This window comes from Salvelinus sp. IW2-2015, linkage group LG4q.1:29 (genome assembly GCF_002910315.2).
Source record: "Salvelinus sp. IW2-2015 linkage group LG4q.1:29, ASM291031v2, whole genome shotgun sequence".
Classification (NCBI taxonomy): domain Eukaryota; kingdom Metazoa; phylum Chordata; class Actinopteri; order Salmoniformes; family Salmonidae; genus Salvelinus; species Salvelinus sp. IW2-2015.
The window spans coordinates 17611022-17632726 of record NC_036842.1 but is presented as its reverse complement, the minus strand read 5'-3'; the positions used below and the strand labels follow the sequence as shown (position 1 = coordinate 17632726).

General features: G+C 41.5%; 1 protein-coding gene across 7 annotated transcripts in view; it reads left to right on the top strand.

Moving 5' to 3' along the window:
• The first annotated feature begins 4004 nt into the window (after window positions 1-4004).
• Window positions 4005-21705, top strand: part of prrc2b (proline-rich coiled-coil 2B) — a 35860-nt gene continuing 18159 nt past the window's right edge. For 6 of the 7 annotated variants that reach the window (XM_070442059.1, XM_023983964.2, XM_023983965.2 and 3 more), the window contains exons 1-11: window positions 4005-4177; window positions 14238-14414; window positions 14590-14767; window positions 17014-17116; window positions 17710-17773; window positions 17958-18101; window positions 18334-18662; window positions 18756-18892; window positions 19056-19225; window positions 19340-19421; window positions 19512-19671. In XM_070442059.1, coding sequence (XP_070298160.1) covers window positions 14300-14414; window positions 14590-14767; window positions 17014-17116; window positions 17710-17773; window positions 17958-18101; window positions 18334-18662; window positions 18756-18892; window positions 19056-19225; window positions 19340-19421; window positions 19512-19671 — 1482 coding nt within the window. In that variant the 5' untranslated portion in view covers window positions 4005-4177; window positions 14238-14299. The remainder of the gene's footprint in view (window positions 4178-14237; window positions 14415-14589; window positions 14768-17013; window positions 17117-17709; window positions 17774-17957; window positions 18102-18333; window positions 18663-18755; window positions 18893-19055; window positions 19226-19339; window positions 19422-19511; window positions 19672-21705) is intronic. The other variant, XM_023983963.2, reaches the window with a different exon arrangement.

Genomic DNA, 21705 nt, shown 5'->3' with positions numbered 1-21705 from the left:
AAAATTAATGGTGTAAAAATGATTGGAACCATTTCCATGTTTGACCGCTAGGTTTAATGGGTATTATGACTCCTACTGTGGTACTCTGTTGCCCTTTGTAGTCTGTCCAAACTGGAACTGGCATCATTATCATTGGTTGTCATAACATGATGATGATGATGGTAATGTGATAGTGAGGTTGATGACTGTGATGATGATGATGATTTTGGTCAGCATAGTTTTGATGATATTGACGTGATGATTCAAAGATCTGCACAGTGCATTCTACTTGTTATGTAACTTTGTACTATTGCTATACTTGTGTGCTGCTGCTAATGTTAAACATTAGTATTGTACATATTTACATCGATGGCTGTCAGCCCATGAACGATGTACTAGTCCATTGTTATTCAGTATCATTGTGTATGTGGATTTTATATGTTTTTTATGTCTCATATGCTCCTCTGCTGCAAAAACAATTGCCTTCTGGGACAAATAAAGTTGAAACTTGAACTTGACCTTGAAAGGGTCTGATATGTAAAAGAATATTACATTTTTAATCGAAATCTCACAAAATGGATCAATATACAGGGGTGCTAGTGTCACACATTTTTACTTGTTCTATGATTAAATAAGTGTTTAATAAATACTTAATAATTAATACTATCCTCTAGAAATACATTGTACATCTTGTGGTATGTTTTTTATCCAAATAAATGCAATCTATTCCTCCTGAACCAATACAAAAGATTTTAACTCTAACCATACAATAGCCACCTGAACCATATTGTTAAGAAGACAGCTTCCAAGTCTCATTTTAAAGCAACTATTGGAAGTCTGGAGTAGTCTATGATCGGGCTGTCATAATGGCACAGTGGGCTGTTTATGCTCACATCTTATTAAGACATTACATAGTCCTCCAGACAGAGTCCTCAAGTCCTTAGGAAGATCTCAATCGCATAATTCTTGCGTCCTCACTCCTCTCTCCTTATCTCCTTCTCAAAACCCATTGGAGGAGATCAGAGGGGCGGGACCTCTGGCTTTCTCATCCAATGGGTTTTGAGAAGGAGATGAGAAGAACGGAGAGAGTATGCAATTGAGATTTTCCCTTTGTCACTAAGTGCCAAATATAGAATGCAATACAACTTTGTCAGATCCTATACCGCAAAACTAACTGCATCATAATACACACACACACACACACACACACACACACACACACACAGAAGCATAAAGCAGTGCTACTGTCAGTTTGTTTTCGGATAAAAACCTACAGTAATAATGACAGTATTGACTAACCCAATCATTGTGTCAGTATTTTTATGGTTAAAAATCTGCGACTCATTGATTTAATTTAATTGTTAATTTAATTCATAAAAGGCTGTTTATGGACAGAAATTCCATAAGTCGAAACTTGATTACAGGTAGAAATGTGTAGTTACGTCACATTGTTGAAAAAAACAACCCAAAGAATCTTTCTTTATTGATCTCGCCTATAGCTTGATATCTGTAGGCATACTACCTGCATCTAAAGGTGAAAGGACTTGAACCTCCCTCTGACTCATCATCATACATGTTCATGCAGCCAGGCAATAGCCTATCTTGCCTGGAGCAACTCTGAGAGAGACAGTAGCTGTTTTCCTCTGCCATGATACAATTTTTTTCAGAGCATTTCTGACATATTCAAGCAGGATGTAGAACAGATCCTTTGCATTGCACAAATCATAATATTTAGTCCAGTATTAATTTGTACAGGGACAATAATAAGTGAAGTGTCATAGTGTAAAATTAGACAGTTATGGTTATTTTCATGTGATTTTAATGATGCAATAGGTTTTTATATTATGTACATTTCTCTATTTCAATAGTATCCCCTCCCTAAGATACAATAGTTTCTATCTGCAACTCCTATCACTCCCTTAGAGACCAATCCATCAATTTACCCCTCAGAGCAGGGAAAGTAATTAACACCTTCTTCACACATTACTGACAAACCATCGATGAGTGCACTGTGGGCAAATGCCAAAGCCTATGAATGTCAAAACTGCCCTATATACATAGACATAAAATCACTGGTCACTTTAAAAATGGAACACTAGTCACTTAAATAATGTTTACATCCCGCTTTACTCATTACACATATATATACTGTATTCTATTCTACTGTATTTTAGTCAATGCCACTCCGACATTGCTCGTCCTAATACTTCTTAACTCCATTATTTTACTTTAGATGTGTGTGTATTGTTGTGAATTGTTAGATATTACTGCACTGTTGAAGCTAGGAACACAAGCATTTCACTACACCCGCAATAACATCTGCTAAATATGTGTTTGTGACTAATAAAATTAGCTTTGATTTGATTTGAACAAGGTTTGTCATTCCAATGCACCAGTCTAGTCATTCAAATATCTTGATAAGTGCGCCCTCAAGAGGGCATTTTAAGCTCTTACTCTACTATGACTGATTCTCAATCCATATTTTGTGAGGATACAATACTCGCAAATGACTCTGTTATTGCTCTGAAATATCACTGTGTTGGTCTTTTACATTTAATGTGTAGGTACTGTGCACCTATGTGTCTCACTACAAGTATTAATCAATAGTTAGTTTCTGTATGCTGTCTCAAAAAAGACTATGTGAGATTATTGTAGTGGTACGTGCCACACATTGATAGTAGTTTAGCCAAGGCTTCTGTCTACTTAACTAGACGGGTCCGTGGATTCTAAACACCAGGCACCGTCCTCATAGCACCATGACACAGACATACGCACAGACGCACTTAAAGACACAGACGCGCAGTCACACAGGCACACAACACAAAAACATGCACACACAGATTTTATTTTATTTTTTCAATTTAATTTCACCTTTATTTAACCAGGTAAGCTAGTTGAGAACAAGTTCTCATTTACAACTGCGACCTGGCCAAGATAAAGCAAAGCAGTGCGACACAAACAACAACACAGAGTTACACATGGAATAAACAAGCGTACATATGTGGGCAAACACAGATACACACACAAACACACATACACTGGTTTGAGTGACATAAAATTGAATTAACCTTTCATTAGTCCCATACTCATAATCACAAGGTTTCAGTAGAGGTCAGGTGGGATTAGTAGACAATGACGTGATTCTGCTCTAAATCATAATCTGAAAGAACATAAGCAAGTACAACATCACAAGACACATAAGGTACAGTCACACACACACACAAACCAAACTCACTCACTCACTCACTCAAGCACGCACGCACGCACGCACGCACGCACGCACGCACACACACACACACACACACACACACACACAAATAGAAAGTGAACCCAGACAGTAGATAGATAACCTTAGCAGCATCCACCCATCCCAGCTGCCTTTGGGATGTAGTGGAGATTCCCCTTAGGTTAATGTGATTACCCAGATCATTGTCTACCTTGCTCTTCCTACCCTCCCGTCACTCACTGCCGCCATTGTAAATACATGTTTTCTGCTCACTGGAGGTGGACTGTTGGCATCGGGTTTGCCATTATTGACCAAGACAGTGATTAAAAAGCATGCGATACAGTGCTGCTGGCTGCAGTTTGTCTCCTCAACCACTGAACTTGATATTGGAGCCATAGCAACCGTAAGATCACTGCAATTTCGAAGAGGGCGATGTCAAGCATAGCATTGGTACTGACTCATTGCTCTTCATGAGAATGACTTGTTTTTGCCCAAGGCATTCTCTAGTGCACAGTTTTTTTTGCAATGACATAAAATAATATATGTTTTCCACAAGAAACATGACGTGTTTTGATGCAAGAAGCTCTCATCCTATTCATCACCAAATCATACAAAATAAATAAGACATGGAGAAGAACTCAAGGGGAAACATATCACAAATGTGATATCAGTGTACATTGAATATAAGCAAATACAAGTTCATAAATCTCTGTAACTGAAATGTAATGTTCTAAAAAGGACACCAGGGGTCACTGCTCCATTTTGTTCATCATATCCGTATACAGCCACACCAGTCGACGAGAGCAAGGACTTTCTTTTTCAGGCCGGGTAGGTTGCCCACCAACAACTCAAGTAAACGGTCAAATAGATTAAGAGTCGGCAGCACAATCACCAGCCATCCTTTGAAGAAACGTAATATTTAGGAATTAAATCGCCATTATTGATCACACGAAATACTAACAAGTAAAATCGGTGAGTTATTAATGTGTTTTGGGGTTATGTGTATGTTTTTGCATTGACTTCTCCGACTGCCCAGTTTTATTGTTGCTTTGTTCTGGGCAGCAGCCATTTTTAATAATCTTGTCCTATATATTTATCGCCGCCTTCCGTGGTCCTGAAATCTGGAAAATTGCTTATATACTTTGTTCTCAGCTCAAAGGCAAGGGTTTCATTATAGTTACGTGTTCTAGTCTCAAATGCCAAATTTGTGCATTTTCTGGGGATTTGTTTTTGGAATACAAGACAGGAACTTCAGCTGATTTGCCGTCTCACAATCTTCGCTAGCTAGTAACGTTAGTTGTTAGGCTAGCTAACTTGACATCTAGCTAAATAACTTTGGTGTCAATGTTATTTTAAACTGAGTTATATCAATACCTAATAAATTATTGTTATGATTAAGGATTAATGGCAATGTGTCACCGCTTTTTTTCACGAACTCGCAGACATAAACAACGCAATGTTTACATACTGTGATGCTGTGCAGACCAAGCGTTAGCAAGCTAACAAGCTAATCCAGTTCGGATGGCTAACTAGTTAGCTCGCCCCTGACTGCCACTACGTTTGGCCAGCGACAGTACGTTATGATTTGACTATCAACATGGATTCATCCGTGGCCTAATTCCCTCTGTTACTAATATTGTACTTGATAGACATACGCCAATATGTATTGTGTAGCGAGCATCAACCATGTTTTGCAATTATATTAGCTAACGTTAACTAGCTAGCATCCGTTTAAAATAGCTGGCTAACATCACTGCAAACTGCCATTTTAATTATGCCTTGGTGGTAGCTAGAAAGCTGTGTTACGTTTTATTTGGGGGTTTGTTCCCTTTGAACCGTCTGTTTGCTGATGATTATATGATTATTTGGATCCATCTTTAAAATAATTGAGTGTTAACCCGGAATAATTGAACTAGCTATTCTGAATATCTTTTTTACCATAAATATTAACCCGCTAGATCTGATGCGCGTCAAGAAATAACGTCGACAAACACACTGGAAAACTTTAAATGAACTTTAAACGAAAGATTACAGAATTAGGTTGCTATTAAACATTATGATTTGTTTCATCCACCCAACTAAAAGTCCCAATACGACATATCACTTTACATTTGTATTTTGGGAGAAATTTATATTTTATCTGAATTTGACCGAAGTCATGTTGGAAAAGTGACGTCAAGGGAATGGTACAGGAGTGATGCAGCGTTCAAAACAACTGGGAACTCGTCGGTGAAAACGCGCTCCGACTGGGATTTTTTTTTGAATGGTCATCCAACTCGGAATTCGAACTCGGGAACAAGGGCGTCGTTCTAGAGCTCTGACTATCCGACCTGAAGATCACTGACGTCATGACTTGACCTCGTATTTTTCCGTGTTCCCAGTTGTTTTGAACGCTTTAGCTCGTTTTGCATGGCCTGATGCACATCAAATTGTATTGGTCACATACACACATTTAGCAGATATTATTGCGGGTGTAGCGAAATGCTTTTGTTCCTAGCTCCAACAGGCGTATCTAACAATTCACAACAATATACACAAATCTAAAAGTAAAAGAATGGAATTAAGAAATATATAAATATTAGCTGAGCAATGTAGGAGTGGCATTGACTAAAATACAGTAGTATAGAATACAGTATATACATATGAGATGAGTAAAGCACTATGTAAACATTATTAAAGTGACTAGTGTTCCATTATTAAAGTGGCCACTGATGCTATGTACATAGGGTAGCAGCCTCTAAGGTGTGGGGTTGAGGAACTGGGTAGAAGCTGGCTAATGATGGCTATTTAACAGTCTGATGGCATTGCGATGTTTTTCAGTCTCTCAGTCCCTGCTTTGATGCACCTGTACTGGATGATAGTGGGGTGAACAGGCCGTGGCTAGGGTGGTTGACGTCCTTGATGATCTTTTTGGCCTTCTTGTGACATCGGGTGCTGTAGGTGTCATGGAGGGCAGGTACTGTGCCCCCAGTGATGCATTGAGCAGACCGCACCACCCTCTGGAGAGCCCTGCGGTTGCGGGTGGTGCAGTTGCTGTACCAGGCGGTGATACAGCCTGACAGGATGCACTCAAATGTGCATCTGTAAAAAGTTTGTGAGGGTCTTAGGGGCCAGGCCGAATTTCTTCAGCCTCCTGAGGTTGAAGAGGTGCTCTTGTGCCTTCTTCACCACACTGTCTGTGTGGGTGGACCATTTCAGATCTTCAGTGACGTGTACGGCGAGGAACTTGAAGCTTTCCGCCTTCTCCACTGTGGTCCCGTTGATCTGGATAGGGGCGTGCTCCCTCTGCTGTTTCCTGAAGTCCACGATCAGCTCCTTCGTTTTGTTGACGTTGAGGGAGAGGTTATTTTCCTGGCACCACTCTGCCAGGGCCCTCACCTCCTCCCTGTAGGCTGTCTTGTCATTGTTGGTAATCAGATCTACCACTGTTGTCGTCTGCAAACTTGATGATTGCGTTGGAGGCATGGGTGAACAAGGGAGTACAGGAGGGGGCTGAGCACGCACCCTTGTGGGACACCTGTGTTGAGGATCAGCAAAGTGGAGGTGTTGTTTCCTACCTTCACCACCTGGGAGTGGCCTGTCAGGAAGTCCAGGAACCAATTGCACAGGGTAGGGTTCAGAGTCAGACCCAGGGCCCCAAGCTTAATGATGAGCTTGGAGGGTACTATGGTGTTGAAGGCTGAGCTGTAGTCAATGAGCAGCTGTTTTACGTAGGTATTCCTCTTGTCCAGATGGGATAGGACAGTGTGCAGTGCAATGGCGATTGCATCGTCTGGATCTATTGGGGCGGTAAGCAAATTGAATTGGGCCTCAGGTAAGGTAGAGGTGATATGATCCTTAACTTGCCTCTCAAAGCACTTCATGATGACAGAATGACAGAAGTGGGTGCAACAGGGCGATAGTCATTTAGTTGAGTTACCTTTGCTTTCTTGGGTACAGGAATAATGGTGGACATCTTGAAGCAAGTAGGGACAGCAGATTGGGATAGGGAGAGATTGAATGTCCGTAAACACTCCAGCTGGTCTGCGCATGCTCAGGCCGCGGCTAGGGAGGCCATCTTGGCCTGCAGCCTTGCAAGGGTTAACACGCTTAATTTCTTACTCACGTCGACCACGGAGAATAAGAGCACGCAGTCCTTGGGAGCGGGCCACGTCGGTGGCACTGTGTTATCCTCAAAGCGGGCAAAGGTGTTTAGTTTGTCCAGGAGCAAGACGTTGGTGTCCGCGACGTGGGTGGTTTTCCCTTTGTAATCCATGATTGTCTGTAGACCCTGCCACTCAGGCCCTGGGTCTTGTGTCTGAGCCATTGAATTGTGACTCCACTTTGTCTCTGTACTGACGTTTTGCCTGTTTGATTGACTTACGGAGGGAATGACTACACTGTTTGTATTCGCCCATAGTCCCAGTCAATTTGACGTAGTTAACCTCTCTAGGCTAGGGCGCGGTATTTTCACGTCCGGATGAAAAGCGTGCCCAAAGTAAACTGCCTGCTACTCAGGCCCAGAAGTTAGGCTATGCATATTATTAGTAGATTTGGATAGAAAACACTGAAGTTTCTAAAACTGTTTGAATGATGTCTGAGTATAACAGAACTTATTTGGCAGGCGAAACCCCGAGGACAAACCATCCAGGATTTTCTTTTTTTGAGGTGACAGAAACACCGTAAACACTATGTGGATCTAGATTTCTAAGGGTCTTGCTTGCAGTTCCTGTCGCTTCCACTAGATGTTAACAGTTTTTAGAAATTGGTTGATGTTTTTCCTTTGTGTAATGAAGAAGTAGGGCTGTTCAGAACGAGGGTCGAGTCTAGTGTACTGTTGTGGTTGGGGCGCGCGACCTGAAAGCTAGCTCCACTTTGTTTTTATCCGCTATTGAACGCAGTTTATCCCCTCTTAAATTTTATAGATTATTTACGTTAAAAAAATACTGAAAGTTGTTTGAAATGTTTGGACAAAGATTACAGGTAACTTATTAGATATTTTATAGTCATGTTGCGCGAGTTGGAACCGGTGTTTTTTTTTTGATCAAACGCGCCAAATAAATTGACATTTTGGAGATATAACGACAAAATTAATCGAACAAAATGACCATTTGTGATGTTTATGGAACATATTGGAGTGCCAACAGAAGAAGCTCTTCAAAGGTAAGGCATGAATTATATCGTTATTTCTGAGTTTTGTGTTGCGCCTGGCGGGATGAAATATGATTGTCTGTGTTTGTTTGATGGGGTGCTGTCCTCAGATAATCGCATGGTTTGCTTTCGCCGTAAAGCCTTTTTGAAATCTGACACCGTGGCTGGATTAACAAGAAGTTAAACTTTATTTTGACATATTGCATGTGTATTTTCAAGAATGTTAAATATTTACAATTCTGTAGTTTGAATTTGGCGCCCTGCACTTTCACTGGATGTTGGTCGTTCCACCTAGCCTAGAGAGGTTAAATGCGGTGGGAGCACACCCCTATCCACTTCGACGGGACTGCAGTGGAGAAGGTGGAAAGCTTCAAGTTCCTCGGCGTACACATCACCGATGATCTGAAATGGTCCACCCACACAGACAGTGTGGTGAAGAAGGCACAAGAGCGCCTCTTCAACCTCAGGAGGCTGAAGAAATTTGGCTTGGCACCTAAAACCCTCAAACTTTTACAGATGCACAATTGAGAGCATCCTGTCGGGCTGTATCACCGCCTGGTACGACAACTGCACCACCCGCAACCGCAGGGCTCTCCAGAGGGTGGTGCGGTCTGCACTCCAAGACACCTACAGCACCCGATGTCACAGGAAGGCCAAAAAGCATCAAGTACATCAACCACCCAAGCCACGGCCTGTTCACCCTGCTATCACCCAGAAGGCGAGGTAAGTACAGGTGCATCAAAGCTAGGATTGAGGGACTGATAGAAGCTGTTTATCTCAAGGCCATCAGACTTAAATAGCCATCACTAGCCGGCTTCCACCCGGTTACGCAACCCTGCACCTTAAAGGCTGCTGCCCTATATATATATTACTCTGAATCACTGGTCACTTTAATCATTTTTACATACTGCTTTACTCATCGCTTATGTATAAACTGTATTATAGTCTACTGTATTTTAGTCAATGCCACTCCGACATTGCTCAATGTAATATGTATATATTTCTTTATCCCAAGCTTACTTTTAGATTTGTGTGTTTTTTTGTGAATTGTTAAGTACAACTGCACTGTTGTAGCTAGGAACACAATCATTTCGCTAAACCCGCAATCTGCTAAATATTTGTATGTGACCAATATAATTTCATTTGATTTTGATATTTTTGGTTATGCTGTTTGATTCTAAGTTCGGACATATGAAGTTTTTATGTGAACTATTTCTAAGATGCATTGTTTTTCCCGAAACTCACTTCGTGTATACGAGGGTGCTGCCACATGCACAGATCACATACACCACTGGAACTCCTATTTAAGCTGTTTAAATCAGGGATGCAAACTTGTCAACTTTTGGTGAAATTCGCCATTTTGAATCCAAAATAGGTGACCTACGTGATTTGTGTGGATCCGATGAGACAAGTTTGGGAGAGGGTGTGCAGCCAATCGTTTACATAACAACAGAATGCAGCGCAGCACGCGACTGAAGAAAGACGAGACAACCAATTTACTAGTTACAGCATCAGCATGCGCTCTGGAAAGGCAGCTTGCCATTTACAGCAGCACGTCCCCACATATGTAGTCTTGCGCTCTTGATCGACGTCTATAGAGGCCACTATAATAGAGCAAAAATAGAATGCCTGTTTGTTTCATTCTATTTCTACTTTAAGATGTTTTTTTCCCCAAGTGCAATATTTATGTGTGTGGTCACAAGCATTCTATTATAAAGGCTGTCATGGCTAATTGCAATAATTGTGTATTGTTTTTTTCCCTCAAGACTTGAGTATCATTTGCTGTAAAGTCTAGGCAACAAATAACATTAGATTGCTTTCTTTACATTTTTTAGCTGTGAGTTAGGTTCACATGAAGCACTTTTTATTTTACACACAAAGACTGATCATGTAGATCATATTCTTTGTTGTCAAAAACTGCCTTTCCCCATTGCAGGGATTTTTTTTTTGCTTAATTCAGTGCCAAAAAAGGTGTCACCTTTTTGGGCTCTCTGCGGTTTGCATCCTTGTTACATGTCCTAATATTTTAAAATATTTCTCATAAAAGCAGGTGTTTTAATCTGCGTATGCTTATTTATGAACTTCAACTGTTTAAAAACCTGTAATATGTACATTTTCTGTGACCCGACCAATATTCACATAGAAATGGAGTTATCGATCTGTCATTCTCTTTTTAAAGCAAGTCTAAGAAGCTGTAGATCTCTTCTATGTGTGTTATTTCTATGCTTTCCGTTCTTAAGTTTTGTTTTTGCGTGTTTTACTTTAGGTTTTGTACGCCAGCTTGACTTTTTGGTCCACAAGCCACTGTGGCAGGTAGAAATATATTTTTCCCCGCCAAGCGTACACCAACTAATCACCAAAAAATGGATGATTATTTTGTAATGTTTGTAAAACAATAATGTATTATTACTACTAAGAGGTATTTAACCAAAATATCACGGATGAGACAAAAATGTTGAGCTTCCGGTGGTAACGTGTCTTGAGTCATGTTTGTGCCTGTGTGATTGTCTGACTACTAGCAGTGTTGTATTCTCTTCCCTAGCAGTTGAAACTCAAACATTTGAAAAACAACCTAGCTTGTGAACAAAACAATGTAAATAGCCAAGAATAGGCTATATAGGATTTGTAGTTCTTTGACTTTGAAATATATTTTTATTGCTTTAATTAATTGCACAATCTACTATAGGTGCCCTTATTTGTGAGGCATTGGAAAACCTCCCTGATTTTTGTAGTTGAATCTTTGAAAATTCTTTGAAATTCACTGCTCGACTGAGGGACCTTGTATGTGTGAGGTACAGAGATGATGTAGTCATTCAACAATAGTGTGCAATAGTGGTGTTTAACACTATGCAACTTATTAACAACAACAATTCCATTTTGACATTATGGGGTATTGTGTGTAGTCCAGTGACACAATCTCAATTTAGTCCATTTAAAATGGATTAACGCAACAAAATGTGGAAAAAGACAAGGGGTGTGAAATACTTTCTGAAGACCCTGTAGCTAGCTAGAACATCAGGGTACAAACAACAGCTAGTGGCTATTGAAATGTCCGGCTGCATGTAGGCAGAGAGGAAGAGGCGAAGAGATAGGGTTCACTCCCGTCAATCTGTACCCAATAAGCAGACCACCCGCCTTTGGGACAATGACTCCCATTGTTAGGGCGGCGACAAGAACATAGTCATGATATACAGTATCTCTGATGTAGGCTAGCGATCCTACATTGATATGATTCTTGAAATTTACACTGGCTGAGATTTGAAAGGATCACTGGCATGGTTGACTCAATTTGGTTGATGGATGTCTGTCAAACTGTCTAGCATTTCAAAGTCTTCTAGCAATAGTCAGATGCACTATTCGTGTCATTCAATTGAATGTCATTAACGAGTTTTCAGTTGAACAGATGAACTCTTTATCTAGATTGCATTTGAAATACTAGCAGTCTCAGGCGATAAGCCGAAATATGTCTGGTTGATGTCATGTTCATTTTTGAATCCGCATCAATGGACTAGGAAGGGATATTGGGGTTTTATGTAGAAAAGCAGAGAGTAGAGCAGACATATTTTTTTATATATATTTCTGCAATGTCATTGAATGCAAGGACGGTATCAGCAGAAATGCAGTGCTCTGAGCACTGTATTCACTTTCTGAGAGATGATGCAATATGCATCCATTGGCTGATTATCACTTTGAATTGGCACATCCATTCTACCAATTATAGTATCGTTACTAATAATAAACTCGATACTCAGTGGAGGTACCCCAGGCAACCTTTCAATTTGAAGGCTGGAACCTGAAGCGGCTTGAATGTAGGCGTACTCTATTCAAATTTCTAAGTGGTGGCATCAATGTCTGGTTCTTCAGTCAGATCAGTATCAGCAGGTTAACCGGTATCCATTTTTGTAGATGCATGTTCTTTCACATCAGAGAACACTATTTCTAAATCACAAATTGCAATAGGCCTCATCACAGTAGGCTTTTGTTAAATTAGCTCCAGTAATTCAGTCTGTTAATGAGTAGGCCTAGATTGCGTGACTGCACAATTCTATTCATGGGTTGCATGTTTTGTCACTATTGTTTTGAAAGTTTGTTTTGGACTTATGCAAAAGTGCATTAAATTGACTTGGAAATGAGAGTGACATTCAAAAGGAGGCAAATAATTTGTAGGAAAACCCTTTGTCATCATTTTGATTTCCCCAGATTGACTTTATATGCAGTATAATGTTAGCTAGCTAGCTAAGATTGGAGGCCACTGGGTTTTAGCTAGCTAACTTTAGCATTGCTAGCTATTTTTTACGAACTTTGCTAGCTACAGCATTACCATCTGTAAGTTTGACGACATGATAATGCTGGCAAAGTTGTTTCCTACTAAATATTTGACTAATTTTAAAAATGTCATCGTATTTCCAGATATTATAATGTCAGAGGAAGGCCCATAAAATTGTCAGACTCAAGTCACCCAAGTAATAGACTGTTCTCTCTGCTACCGCACGGCAAGCGGTACCAGATCACCAAGTCTAGGACCAAAAGGCTCCTGAACAGCTTCTACCCCCAAGCAATAAGACTGCTGAACAATTAATCAAATGGCCACCCGGACTATTTACATTGACACCCTCCCTTCCATTTGTTTTTACAATGTTGCTACCCACTAGCTATGCATTACCCATACCGCATGTACAAATTACCTCGATTAACGTGTATAGCCTCGTTATTATTTTGATACTTTTTTTATTTTTAAAATATATTTTCTTCGCTCTTTCTTGAACTGCTTTGTTGGTTAAGGGCTTGTAAGTAAGCGTTTCACGGTAAGGTCTACCTACTCCTGTTGTATTCGGAGCATGTGACAAATAACATTTCGATTTTATAGTGCAATTTAGTCTAAACTGTAGTTAGCCTCCATCCAGAATGACTGGGCTTATCACCACTTTAGGGCACCACTATGGCGCTGCCGATGGAGGGCGGCTTCAGAACGTTCATAACAATTGCACCTCCATCACTTGGTCGTGTCATGCCATCTATGAATAGTTGTTTACTCTATACGCTGAAAGCCCAGGAGCAGCTCTCTAGAGCAGTAGTCTCTCTGAAGTCCACTGTGATCCTGGCTGTGTCTGTGGTTACAACTGGTTTCCTATCCTTAACTCCTTTCCCTTAACACCCCTATTCTAAGCAGGACTATGGCATTGGCATTCCTATTTAATTTTCCACTTCTCTCACACCAGTTGTCTTGAAGGAAAGGAGGATTTCAGAAGAGTATTATTTGGACATATTTTCCATACCTGTACTATGTGGAACCATCTGCATTTGTTCAGTTTTACCACTACTCACAACTAAAAGACTGTCTGGCAGTCTTCCATACTCCTAGTGGCCCTCATCTTTGCTGTCTTTGAACGTTGTTGCTTTGAACCATCAAAGTGGTAGACTGCATCCTCTACTGCCCTGTTGTTATGGCTATAAACCCCATTTAAGTATTTGTGTGTGCACTGCTGCGTGATTGTGAAGAGTGATGCTTTCCAGACCACCCTAGATATTATGTACTTAAAACTACGCAGAACTGGTCATGTGTATTTGCATGTGCCTGACTGACCATTTCATCAAAATGTTTTATGTGAATATTTAGCCCCCCAATGTTGTTTTGATCAATGACTGTTCTCAGTCTTTTCCCTTGCCAGACGTACAAGCAGTCTAGCTAAAGAGATTGACGCATTTAGCCTTTGCTGTGGAATGTGTAGTTTGCTCGAAGGCCTTGGTTTTTGTTTAGCAATGAGTTTGGGGCTCCTTTAAACGTTGCATTTGGGAAATGTAATTAATTTCCGTCACGCTGTAGAATAGATTGGATATTCCTTTCCAATTCTAAGCTGCTGTAGTTTGTTAGATAACATTGTATCCTCTATTCTCTCTGCAGAAAAAGAAGGCACAAGAAGAGGCGCATAGAAACATTTTCATACTCGATGACATTACATCGCAATGTCCGATCGTTTGGGGCAAATAACCAAGTCCAAGGATGGGAAAAGCAAGTATTCATCACTCAGCCTATTTGATAAGTACAAGGGAAAGTCTATAGAAACTCAGAAAACCGCAGGTAAGTCATTGTCCATTCTTTCTCAAGTACTTCTGTGTTCAACTCCTATGTGCATGGCTTTAAGGATTTAAATGGCCCATGAAGCTTGACCAATACATAAAGTTTGCAAAGTGCTTTATTCACACTTCTCTCCTTCCCTCCGTCTGTGTCCGCTCACTCCCCCTCTTCCTCCCAGCAGTTCCGCGACATGGCTTACAGAGTCTTGGCAAAGTGGCCGCAGCCCGGCGCATGCCCCCACCTGCTCACCTGCCGAGCCTGAAGTCAGAGAACAAAGGAAACGATCCCAACGTGATTATTGTGCCCAAAGACGGAACAGGATGGGCAAACACACAGGAACAAACCGATCAAAAGAGGTAGGTGAGAGAGCCCGGGACGGACACTGGGAAAGGTGGTCTGGATAACAGATGAATGCATTTATACCCAACTCTGTTTCTTGAAGATTGAAAATCCGTAGACACCGAAATCTTGCCATTTCAATCAGCAGCTGATGTAGATTGAAGAAACCAATTGAGTGAACACTGGTCAATCAGTGCTATTGATTCAATTAAGTTCCAGGGAGAAATAGAAGTTGGCTAACAGCGGCCTAATGATTTATAGTCTCAGTACTTTAAAATGGCTGTGTCGTCTCACTGATCTGAAAACTGACAAGTGATGTGCATTAAATTCTGTGATGTAATCATTTTTTACAGGTCATTCCAGATTAATTAGTGGAGATGAGGAAAGGATGCCGCTATAGACTATTGAGATGCACTCTTGGATTAATGTTTTGCCATGATGCAATATGTTAAATTAATTCAATAGGTTTTGTATTTTGAGGGAACGAGTCATCTTTTACACAACCAAAGGGTAACATTGGATGATGCAAGAATGGGTGATGGAGGCGTTGGTGAGCAAAGAAATGGGTATTTGTTCACCTGGTACTATTTAATGAAGCTGCCAGTTGAGGACTTGTGAGGTGTCTGTTTCTCAAACTAGACACTAATGTACTTGTCCTCTTGCTCAGTTGTGCACCGGGGCCTCCCACTCCTCTGTCTATTCTGGTTAGAGCCAGTTTGCTCTGTTTTGTGAAGGGAGTAGTACACAGCGGTGTACGAGATCTTCAGTTTCGTGGCAATATCTCGCCATAGCCTTCATTTCTCAGAACAGAACAAGAATATTTGTTTCTGGTCATTTTGAGCCTGTAATCAAACCCACAAATGCTGATGCTCCAGATACTCAACTAGTCTAAAGAAGGCCAATTGTATTGCTTCTTTAATCAGGACAACAGTTTTCAGCTGTGCTAACATAATTGCAAAAGGGATTTCTAATGATCAATTAGCCTTTTAAAATTATAAACTTGGATTAGCTAACACAACGTGCCATTGGAACACAGGAGTGATGGTTGCTGATAATGGGCCTCTGTACGCCTATGTAGATATTCCATTTTAAAAAAATCTGCCATTTCCAGCTACAATAGTCATTTACAACATTAACAATGTCTACACTGTATTTCTGATCAATTTGATGTTATTGTAATGGACAAAAAATGTGCTTTTCTTTAAAAAACAAGGACATTTCTCAGTGACCCCAAACTTTTGAACGGTAGTGTACGTCTCGATCACACAGACAGCGTCATTGGATTTTAGTACACCAGAAGTACATTCATTTCCAATGGAACGCTGCGTTTGACTTGCAGAGGCAGTTGCAGTGCGTTCTGTGTCTGTGTCAAACTTCTGTGTTCTGTGTCAAACTGTATGCGTAAACGGCTTGACAGAAATGGTAGCAGAAGTTGAATTTTGAACTTTTGTTGCACACACATCCAGATGATGCTGCATCCATTTTACGCAATGACACTAGGTGTGATCAAGGCATTAGCCCCATGTACAGCTGCAGGAAAGATAGCCTTGTGTCACAGACTTGAGAGGCGTTCGTGTTTGCTACCTCAAGGTTAGCTCACATGCAGGCTGTAGAGCTGTCTGTGTGGGAGTTGATTGGTGGGAAGTGACCACTCTGTTGTTTAGTGTGTGTGAGTCTGTGGGTGGCTGGAGGAGTGGGCGCAGGAAGACTGAGGAGCTAACATACAGTGAGTATATGGCAATGTTGATTGAACACCAAACATATGGCATTTATAAAACCAGCATTCATGTTGCTAAATTTTAGTGTTATTTGCATAGCAGGCAGGACATTTTTCACACTGGTCCCATGTGGCTCAGTTGATAGAGCATGGCGCTTGCAATGCCAGGGTTGTGGTTCGATTTCCATGAGTGAGGCACCTGTATGAAAAGTAAGAAAAATGTATGCACTCACTACTGTAAGTCGCTCTGGATAAGAGCCTCTGGCTCAATGACTAAAATGTAGTCATTTGATAACAGAAAAGTGAGTTGGTTTGTGTTATGTTGCCTGGCAAGTGAGAAAGAACAGAGTGGGAGTACTATTTATTTCTAATTCTTCACTGTTTGGCTGGGGTAAATTCATCAAGAGTTTATAGCTGGGTTACAAGTGTCCAAGTTCTGTAATGTGTAAAAGTGAAACTGTGCGCAGTATTGCATGTCTGTATCAAGATGTATATGTATGTAGTCTATCTCTGGAGTGACGGTTCCCTCTCTCTCTCCTCCCTCAGTTCCATTGCATCAACAGCACAGCTGCCGGAGTTGCAGCCACAGCTGGCTTTGCAGAAATCTGTCTCCAATCTCCAGAAGCCCACACCGGTAGCCAGTCAGGAGGTTGGTTTGTCCTCTTAATTTTTGTCATCTACATCTTTCTGTTTCACTTTGAATTGTGGTTGTTTTTTTCTTGTTTTTTCTTAGAGTGACTGCCTTTAAGAAGCAATGAATCCCTTTGAAAATGGCCTATTTGGCATCGATATGAGTCTGAAAGTTATTCTAGTGTCAAAATTGACTACAAAGTGTAAATAGGATAATTTTAGTCAAAGTCAATCTTGTCTAAAACGTTTGTAACATCCGTTCGTCATACTAGGTAAATGAAGGTTGGGTTTTGATGTCTATTTGCCCACTAACATGGGGTGAAGAGCTGCGGTGATTGCTCTCTAATCAATAGCATAGATGATTAGACTAGCAGCTCCGACTGTTTACACACATTGCGCATTTTTTTTACTTGCGAAATACCTTAGATGTAAAATTGAGCAACTAAAACATACTCGGTCAAAACGTCAAAATTCATTACAGATAACTCGAGTAATCTTCAATTCATTCTGGGGATTTTAAGGAAGTGAAATAGGCTTCCAAACCGAACGCAAAATTGGTCAGGAAACACACCTCCAAGACTGAAATCTCTTTAATTAATACAATTTCCACAGAGCACAAACACAGGTGGACCAAAGCAATGGGCCCAGCTAAATGGAAAGGCCGTAGAACTAGATGGTGAGTTGGAATGGAAAACTCGACTGTTCAAAATCACTTTGTCTCTTTGGTCAACATTGATGGAGGTGCTATCAGACGTGTCAATTTACTGCATGCCTCCACCTCATGATTTTCCATCAGCCTCCGTTTCTTTTGACTCTGCTGTGACTGACAGCTGTGCCTCTTGTTTCCATTGCGACATCAGGTTTAAGGGCTTCAAACCGACTGCAGCCCTTCTCTCACGAGGAATTTCCAACACTGAAGGCTGCTGGGGAACAGGACAAGGCTGGCAAGGAAAGAAGCGCCTTCGATCCGTCGTATGGGCCCGGACCAAGCCTCCGCCCCCAGAGTGAGTCCCATGGACATAGCTGTGGTGGCACAAACATGTACTCCAGTTCAAAAGGAATCCACATGCCTTTAAATGATGAATAGTGGAGCAGCCTCACAGCATAGTTGCTAATAAGTGCCGTGGGAAAATATTGTGCACATACTTTAAAAAACTGAATACACTGCAATTTCACCTTCTAACTCCTTAGACACAGGCTTGTTTTCTCAATTTCGTTTTCCTCTTGTCTTTCCAGATGTGACAAGTTGGAGGGAGGGTGGTGGGAGGAACCTTGTGCCCTCATCCCTGCCAGCAGGCCTGCCCTCAGATTCCGAGGGCAAGGCCAGCGGCGTAGCTGAGACTGGGAGCCCCCCTCCACCTCTTCCCCCCTCTGCCGCCCTCTCTGCCTCTATGATCAGTCCCACCCCTGCCACCATTGTCAGCGCCCCTCTAGTCCTAGAGCCCAAGGAGCCCTCTCTGCGCCCTGCCCAGCCCCTCCGCAGGCCCACCCCCCCTGCCCTGAACCATCACCAGCTCCACCACCCTACCACCACCACCACCTACCACGACATGCTGCCTGCCTTCGTAAGTAGCACAATACTACTCTTAATTTACTACACTGACACCTTAATGCAAGGTTCTGTTCTGACTGTACACTTTTTGTCTATTGGTTTTCAGATGTGCACCAAAGAGACCCGTGATGCTCCCGGCACTGCTGAACACACTGGCCCTGTCACTGTGGTCGCCCCAGTTCGCTTTGACAACCGGCCCACCTTCAGACAGCCCTACCCCAACATCAACCAAGAGCCTGTCAAGTAAGTTGTCACCTGCATATGCCTACTGTCTGGAAGCAATGCTCAGTTAAAATAATGAAAGATTAAATGGATAATACAATTGAAGATTCTGTGAATTCTTTTGTTTTCTTTGCAAAAATAATGGCAGATCTCTCACCTCCCCATGTTCCTATTCTCCTTGTAGTGGTGAGGTTAGGAGAGAAGAAAACCGCTTCATCCGTGGGCCCTCTCGCAACCCCTCCTCCAGACCCATCCGTCGGCCCGGTGACAGACCCCCTCGTCCGGCCATCATCAACCCAGAGGACCTGAAGGATCTGGACGAGCTGGACAACGACTGTGAAGACGGCTGGGCAGGTGGGGGGGCTTTCTGTTATCGCATCATACAAAGACTGAAACAGCATTTCTGTGCATGTGCCGCAGCGGAACTAGATTGACCTTGATAAAAATGTTGCTCTCTTACCATTCCAGGTATCCATGAAGAAGTGGATTATGGCGAGAAACTCAAGTTCAGTGACGATGAGGAGGAGCACGCCGAAAAGAACAAGATGTGGTGAATAGAATATTGTTGGTGTTATTTCTATAGTTTTAAGAGCAGTGACCTTGTAGCAGTGACTGATTGTGAGCTCTATCTCTGACCCAGGGCTGAATGGGAGAACCAGCGTCGCGAGCACCAGTTGTCGCTGAGCTCAGGAGAGGGGGCGTACCCCCAGGAGGGCCCTGAGGAGGAGGCTTACCTGGCCTTCCAGGAGCAGATGGCCCACAGGAAGACCAACAGCAGGTTCCCCTCTGGAGAACCACAGGTAAGGTCGTACCTGAGTCCACTATGCCTCAGACTGCTACCCTTGCCTTGTTCCCCTATCCTTCAATACCACTGATCTCTGAAGTTTTGAGTTTAAAGAAATATGGCAGAAGCCTGTCCAGTCATTTCACCTATCAGTGGTCATGAAGTCTTCAGACAATGCACATGACTATTATCAATAACCCTTGATTGAAATAAGACTCAACAAATCGCCTTGTAGTGATTTAAAAAGTGAATGTTTAATTACAACTTCCAGGGTAAAAATGCAGAAGCACATATGGAGATATGGTGGAGGTCACTAAGATTAACTAATGTTTAGGCATTAACTTCTTCGGGGTAGGGGGCAGTGTTTGGATGACTGAGGTGCCCAAAGTAAACTGCCTGTTACTCAGGCCCAGAAGCTAGGATATGCATTTAATTGGTTATTATTGGATAGAAAGTTTTTAAACTGTTAAAATAATGTCTGAGTATAACAGAACTGATTTGGCAGGCGAAAACCCGAGGAGAATTCATCCGGAATTATTTTTTTGAGCTCACGACTCATTATAATGGCTGTCTATGGGAATATAAAAGAKATACCTCCCAGATTGCAGTTCCTAGGGCTTCCAGCAGATGTCAACAGTCTTTAGAAAGAGTTTCAGGCTTGTTTATTGAAAAATTAGCTAGAATTTGTCGTTTTTGTAAGTGGCTCCCATTTTGGCTGTAGTGTTGTGGCGCACATGGATGAGGGCGCGCACTTTGTTATTTATCTCGGTAATGAACATACTATTCTCCGTCTTAAATTTGATTCGTTTATTTACATATTAGGGTACCTGAGGATTGATTAGAAACGTTGTTTGACTTGTTTGGACAAAGTTTATTAGTCACTTTTGGGATTAATTTGTATGCATTTTGAACGAGGGAAACCGGTGGATTACTGAGTCAAGCGCACCAACTAAACTGACTTTTTGGGATATAAAGAAGGACTTTATCGAACAAAAGGACCATTTGTGATGTAGCTGGGACCCTTTGGATTGCAAACAGAGGAAGATATTCAAAGGTAAGTGATTTATTTTATTGCTATTTCTGACTTTCACTGCTTGGTTGGAAAATGTATGTAATGCTTTTGTACGCGGGGCGTTGTCCTCAGATAATCGCATGGTGTGCTTTCGCCGTAAAGCCTTTTTGAAATCTGACAAAGCGGCTGGATTAACTTCACTAGGGTAGGGGGCACTATTTTCACTTCCGGATGAAAAGCGTGCCCAAAGTAAACTGCCTGCTACTCAGGCCCAGAAGCTAGGATATGCATATAATTGGTAGATTTGGATAGAAAACACTATAGTTTCCAAAACTGTTAAAATAATGTCTGTGAGTATAACAGAACTAATTTGGCAGGAAGTGGGATTTTTTAATGTTTGTAGTTTTCTATTGAATGCCATTACAGTATCCATTGATTTAGGACTCAAATTGCACTTCCTATGGCTTCCACTAGATGTCAACAGTCTTAAGAAATTGTTTCATGCTTGTATTCTGAAAAATGAGAGAGTAGGACTACTCTGAATGAGTGGACCCTACAGTGTCCCAGAGGTTTTTCATGCGCTCGACTGAGAGTGCGCCTTTCTTGTTTACCTTTTATATTGACAACGTTATTGTCCGGTTGAAATATTATAAATTATTTCGGCTAAAAACAACCTGAGGATTGATTATAGACATCGTTTGACATGTTTCTACGAACTTTACGGATACTATTTGGATTTTTCGTCTGCCTGTTGTGACTGCGTTTGAGCCTGTGGATTACTGAAGGTTTTTTGGATATTAACAGGGACTTTATCGAACAAAACAAACATTTTATTGAGTAAATGGGAGTCTTGTGAGTGCAACCATATGAAGGTCATCAAAGGTAAGTGATTAATTTTATCGCTATTTCTGACTTGTGTAACTCCTCTACTTGGCTGGTAACTGTTTGTAATGATTTGTCTAATGGGCGCTGTTCTCAAATAATCGCATGGTATGTTTTTGCCGTAAAGCCTTTTTGAAATGTGAGACCGTGGTTGGA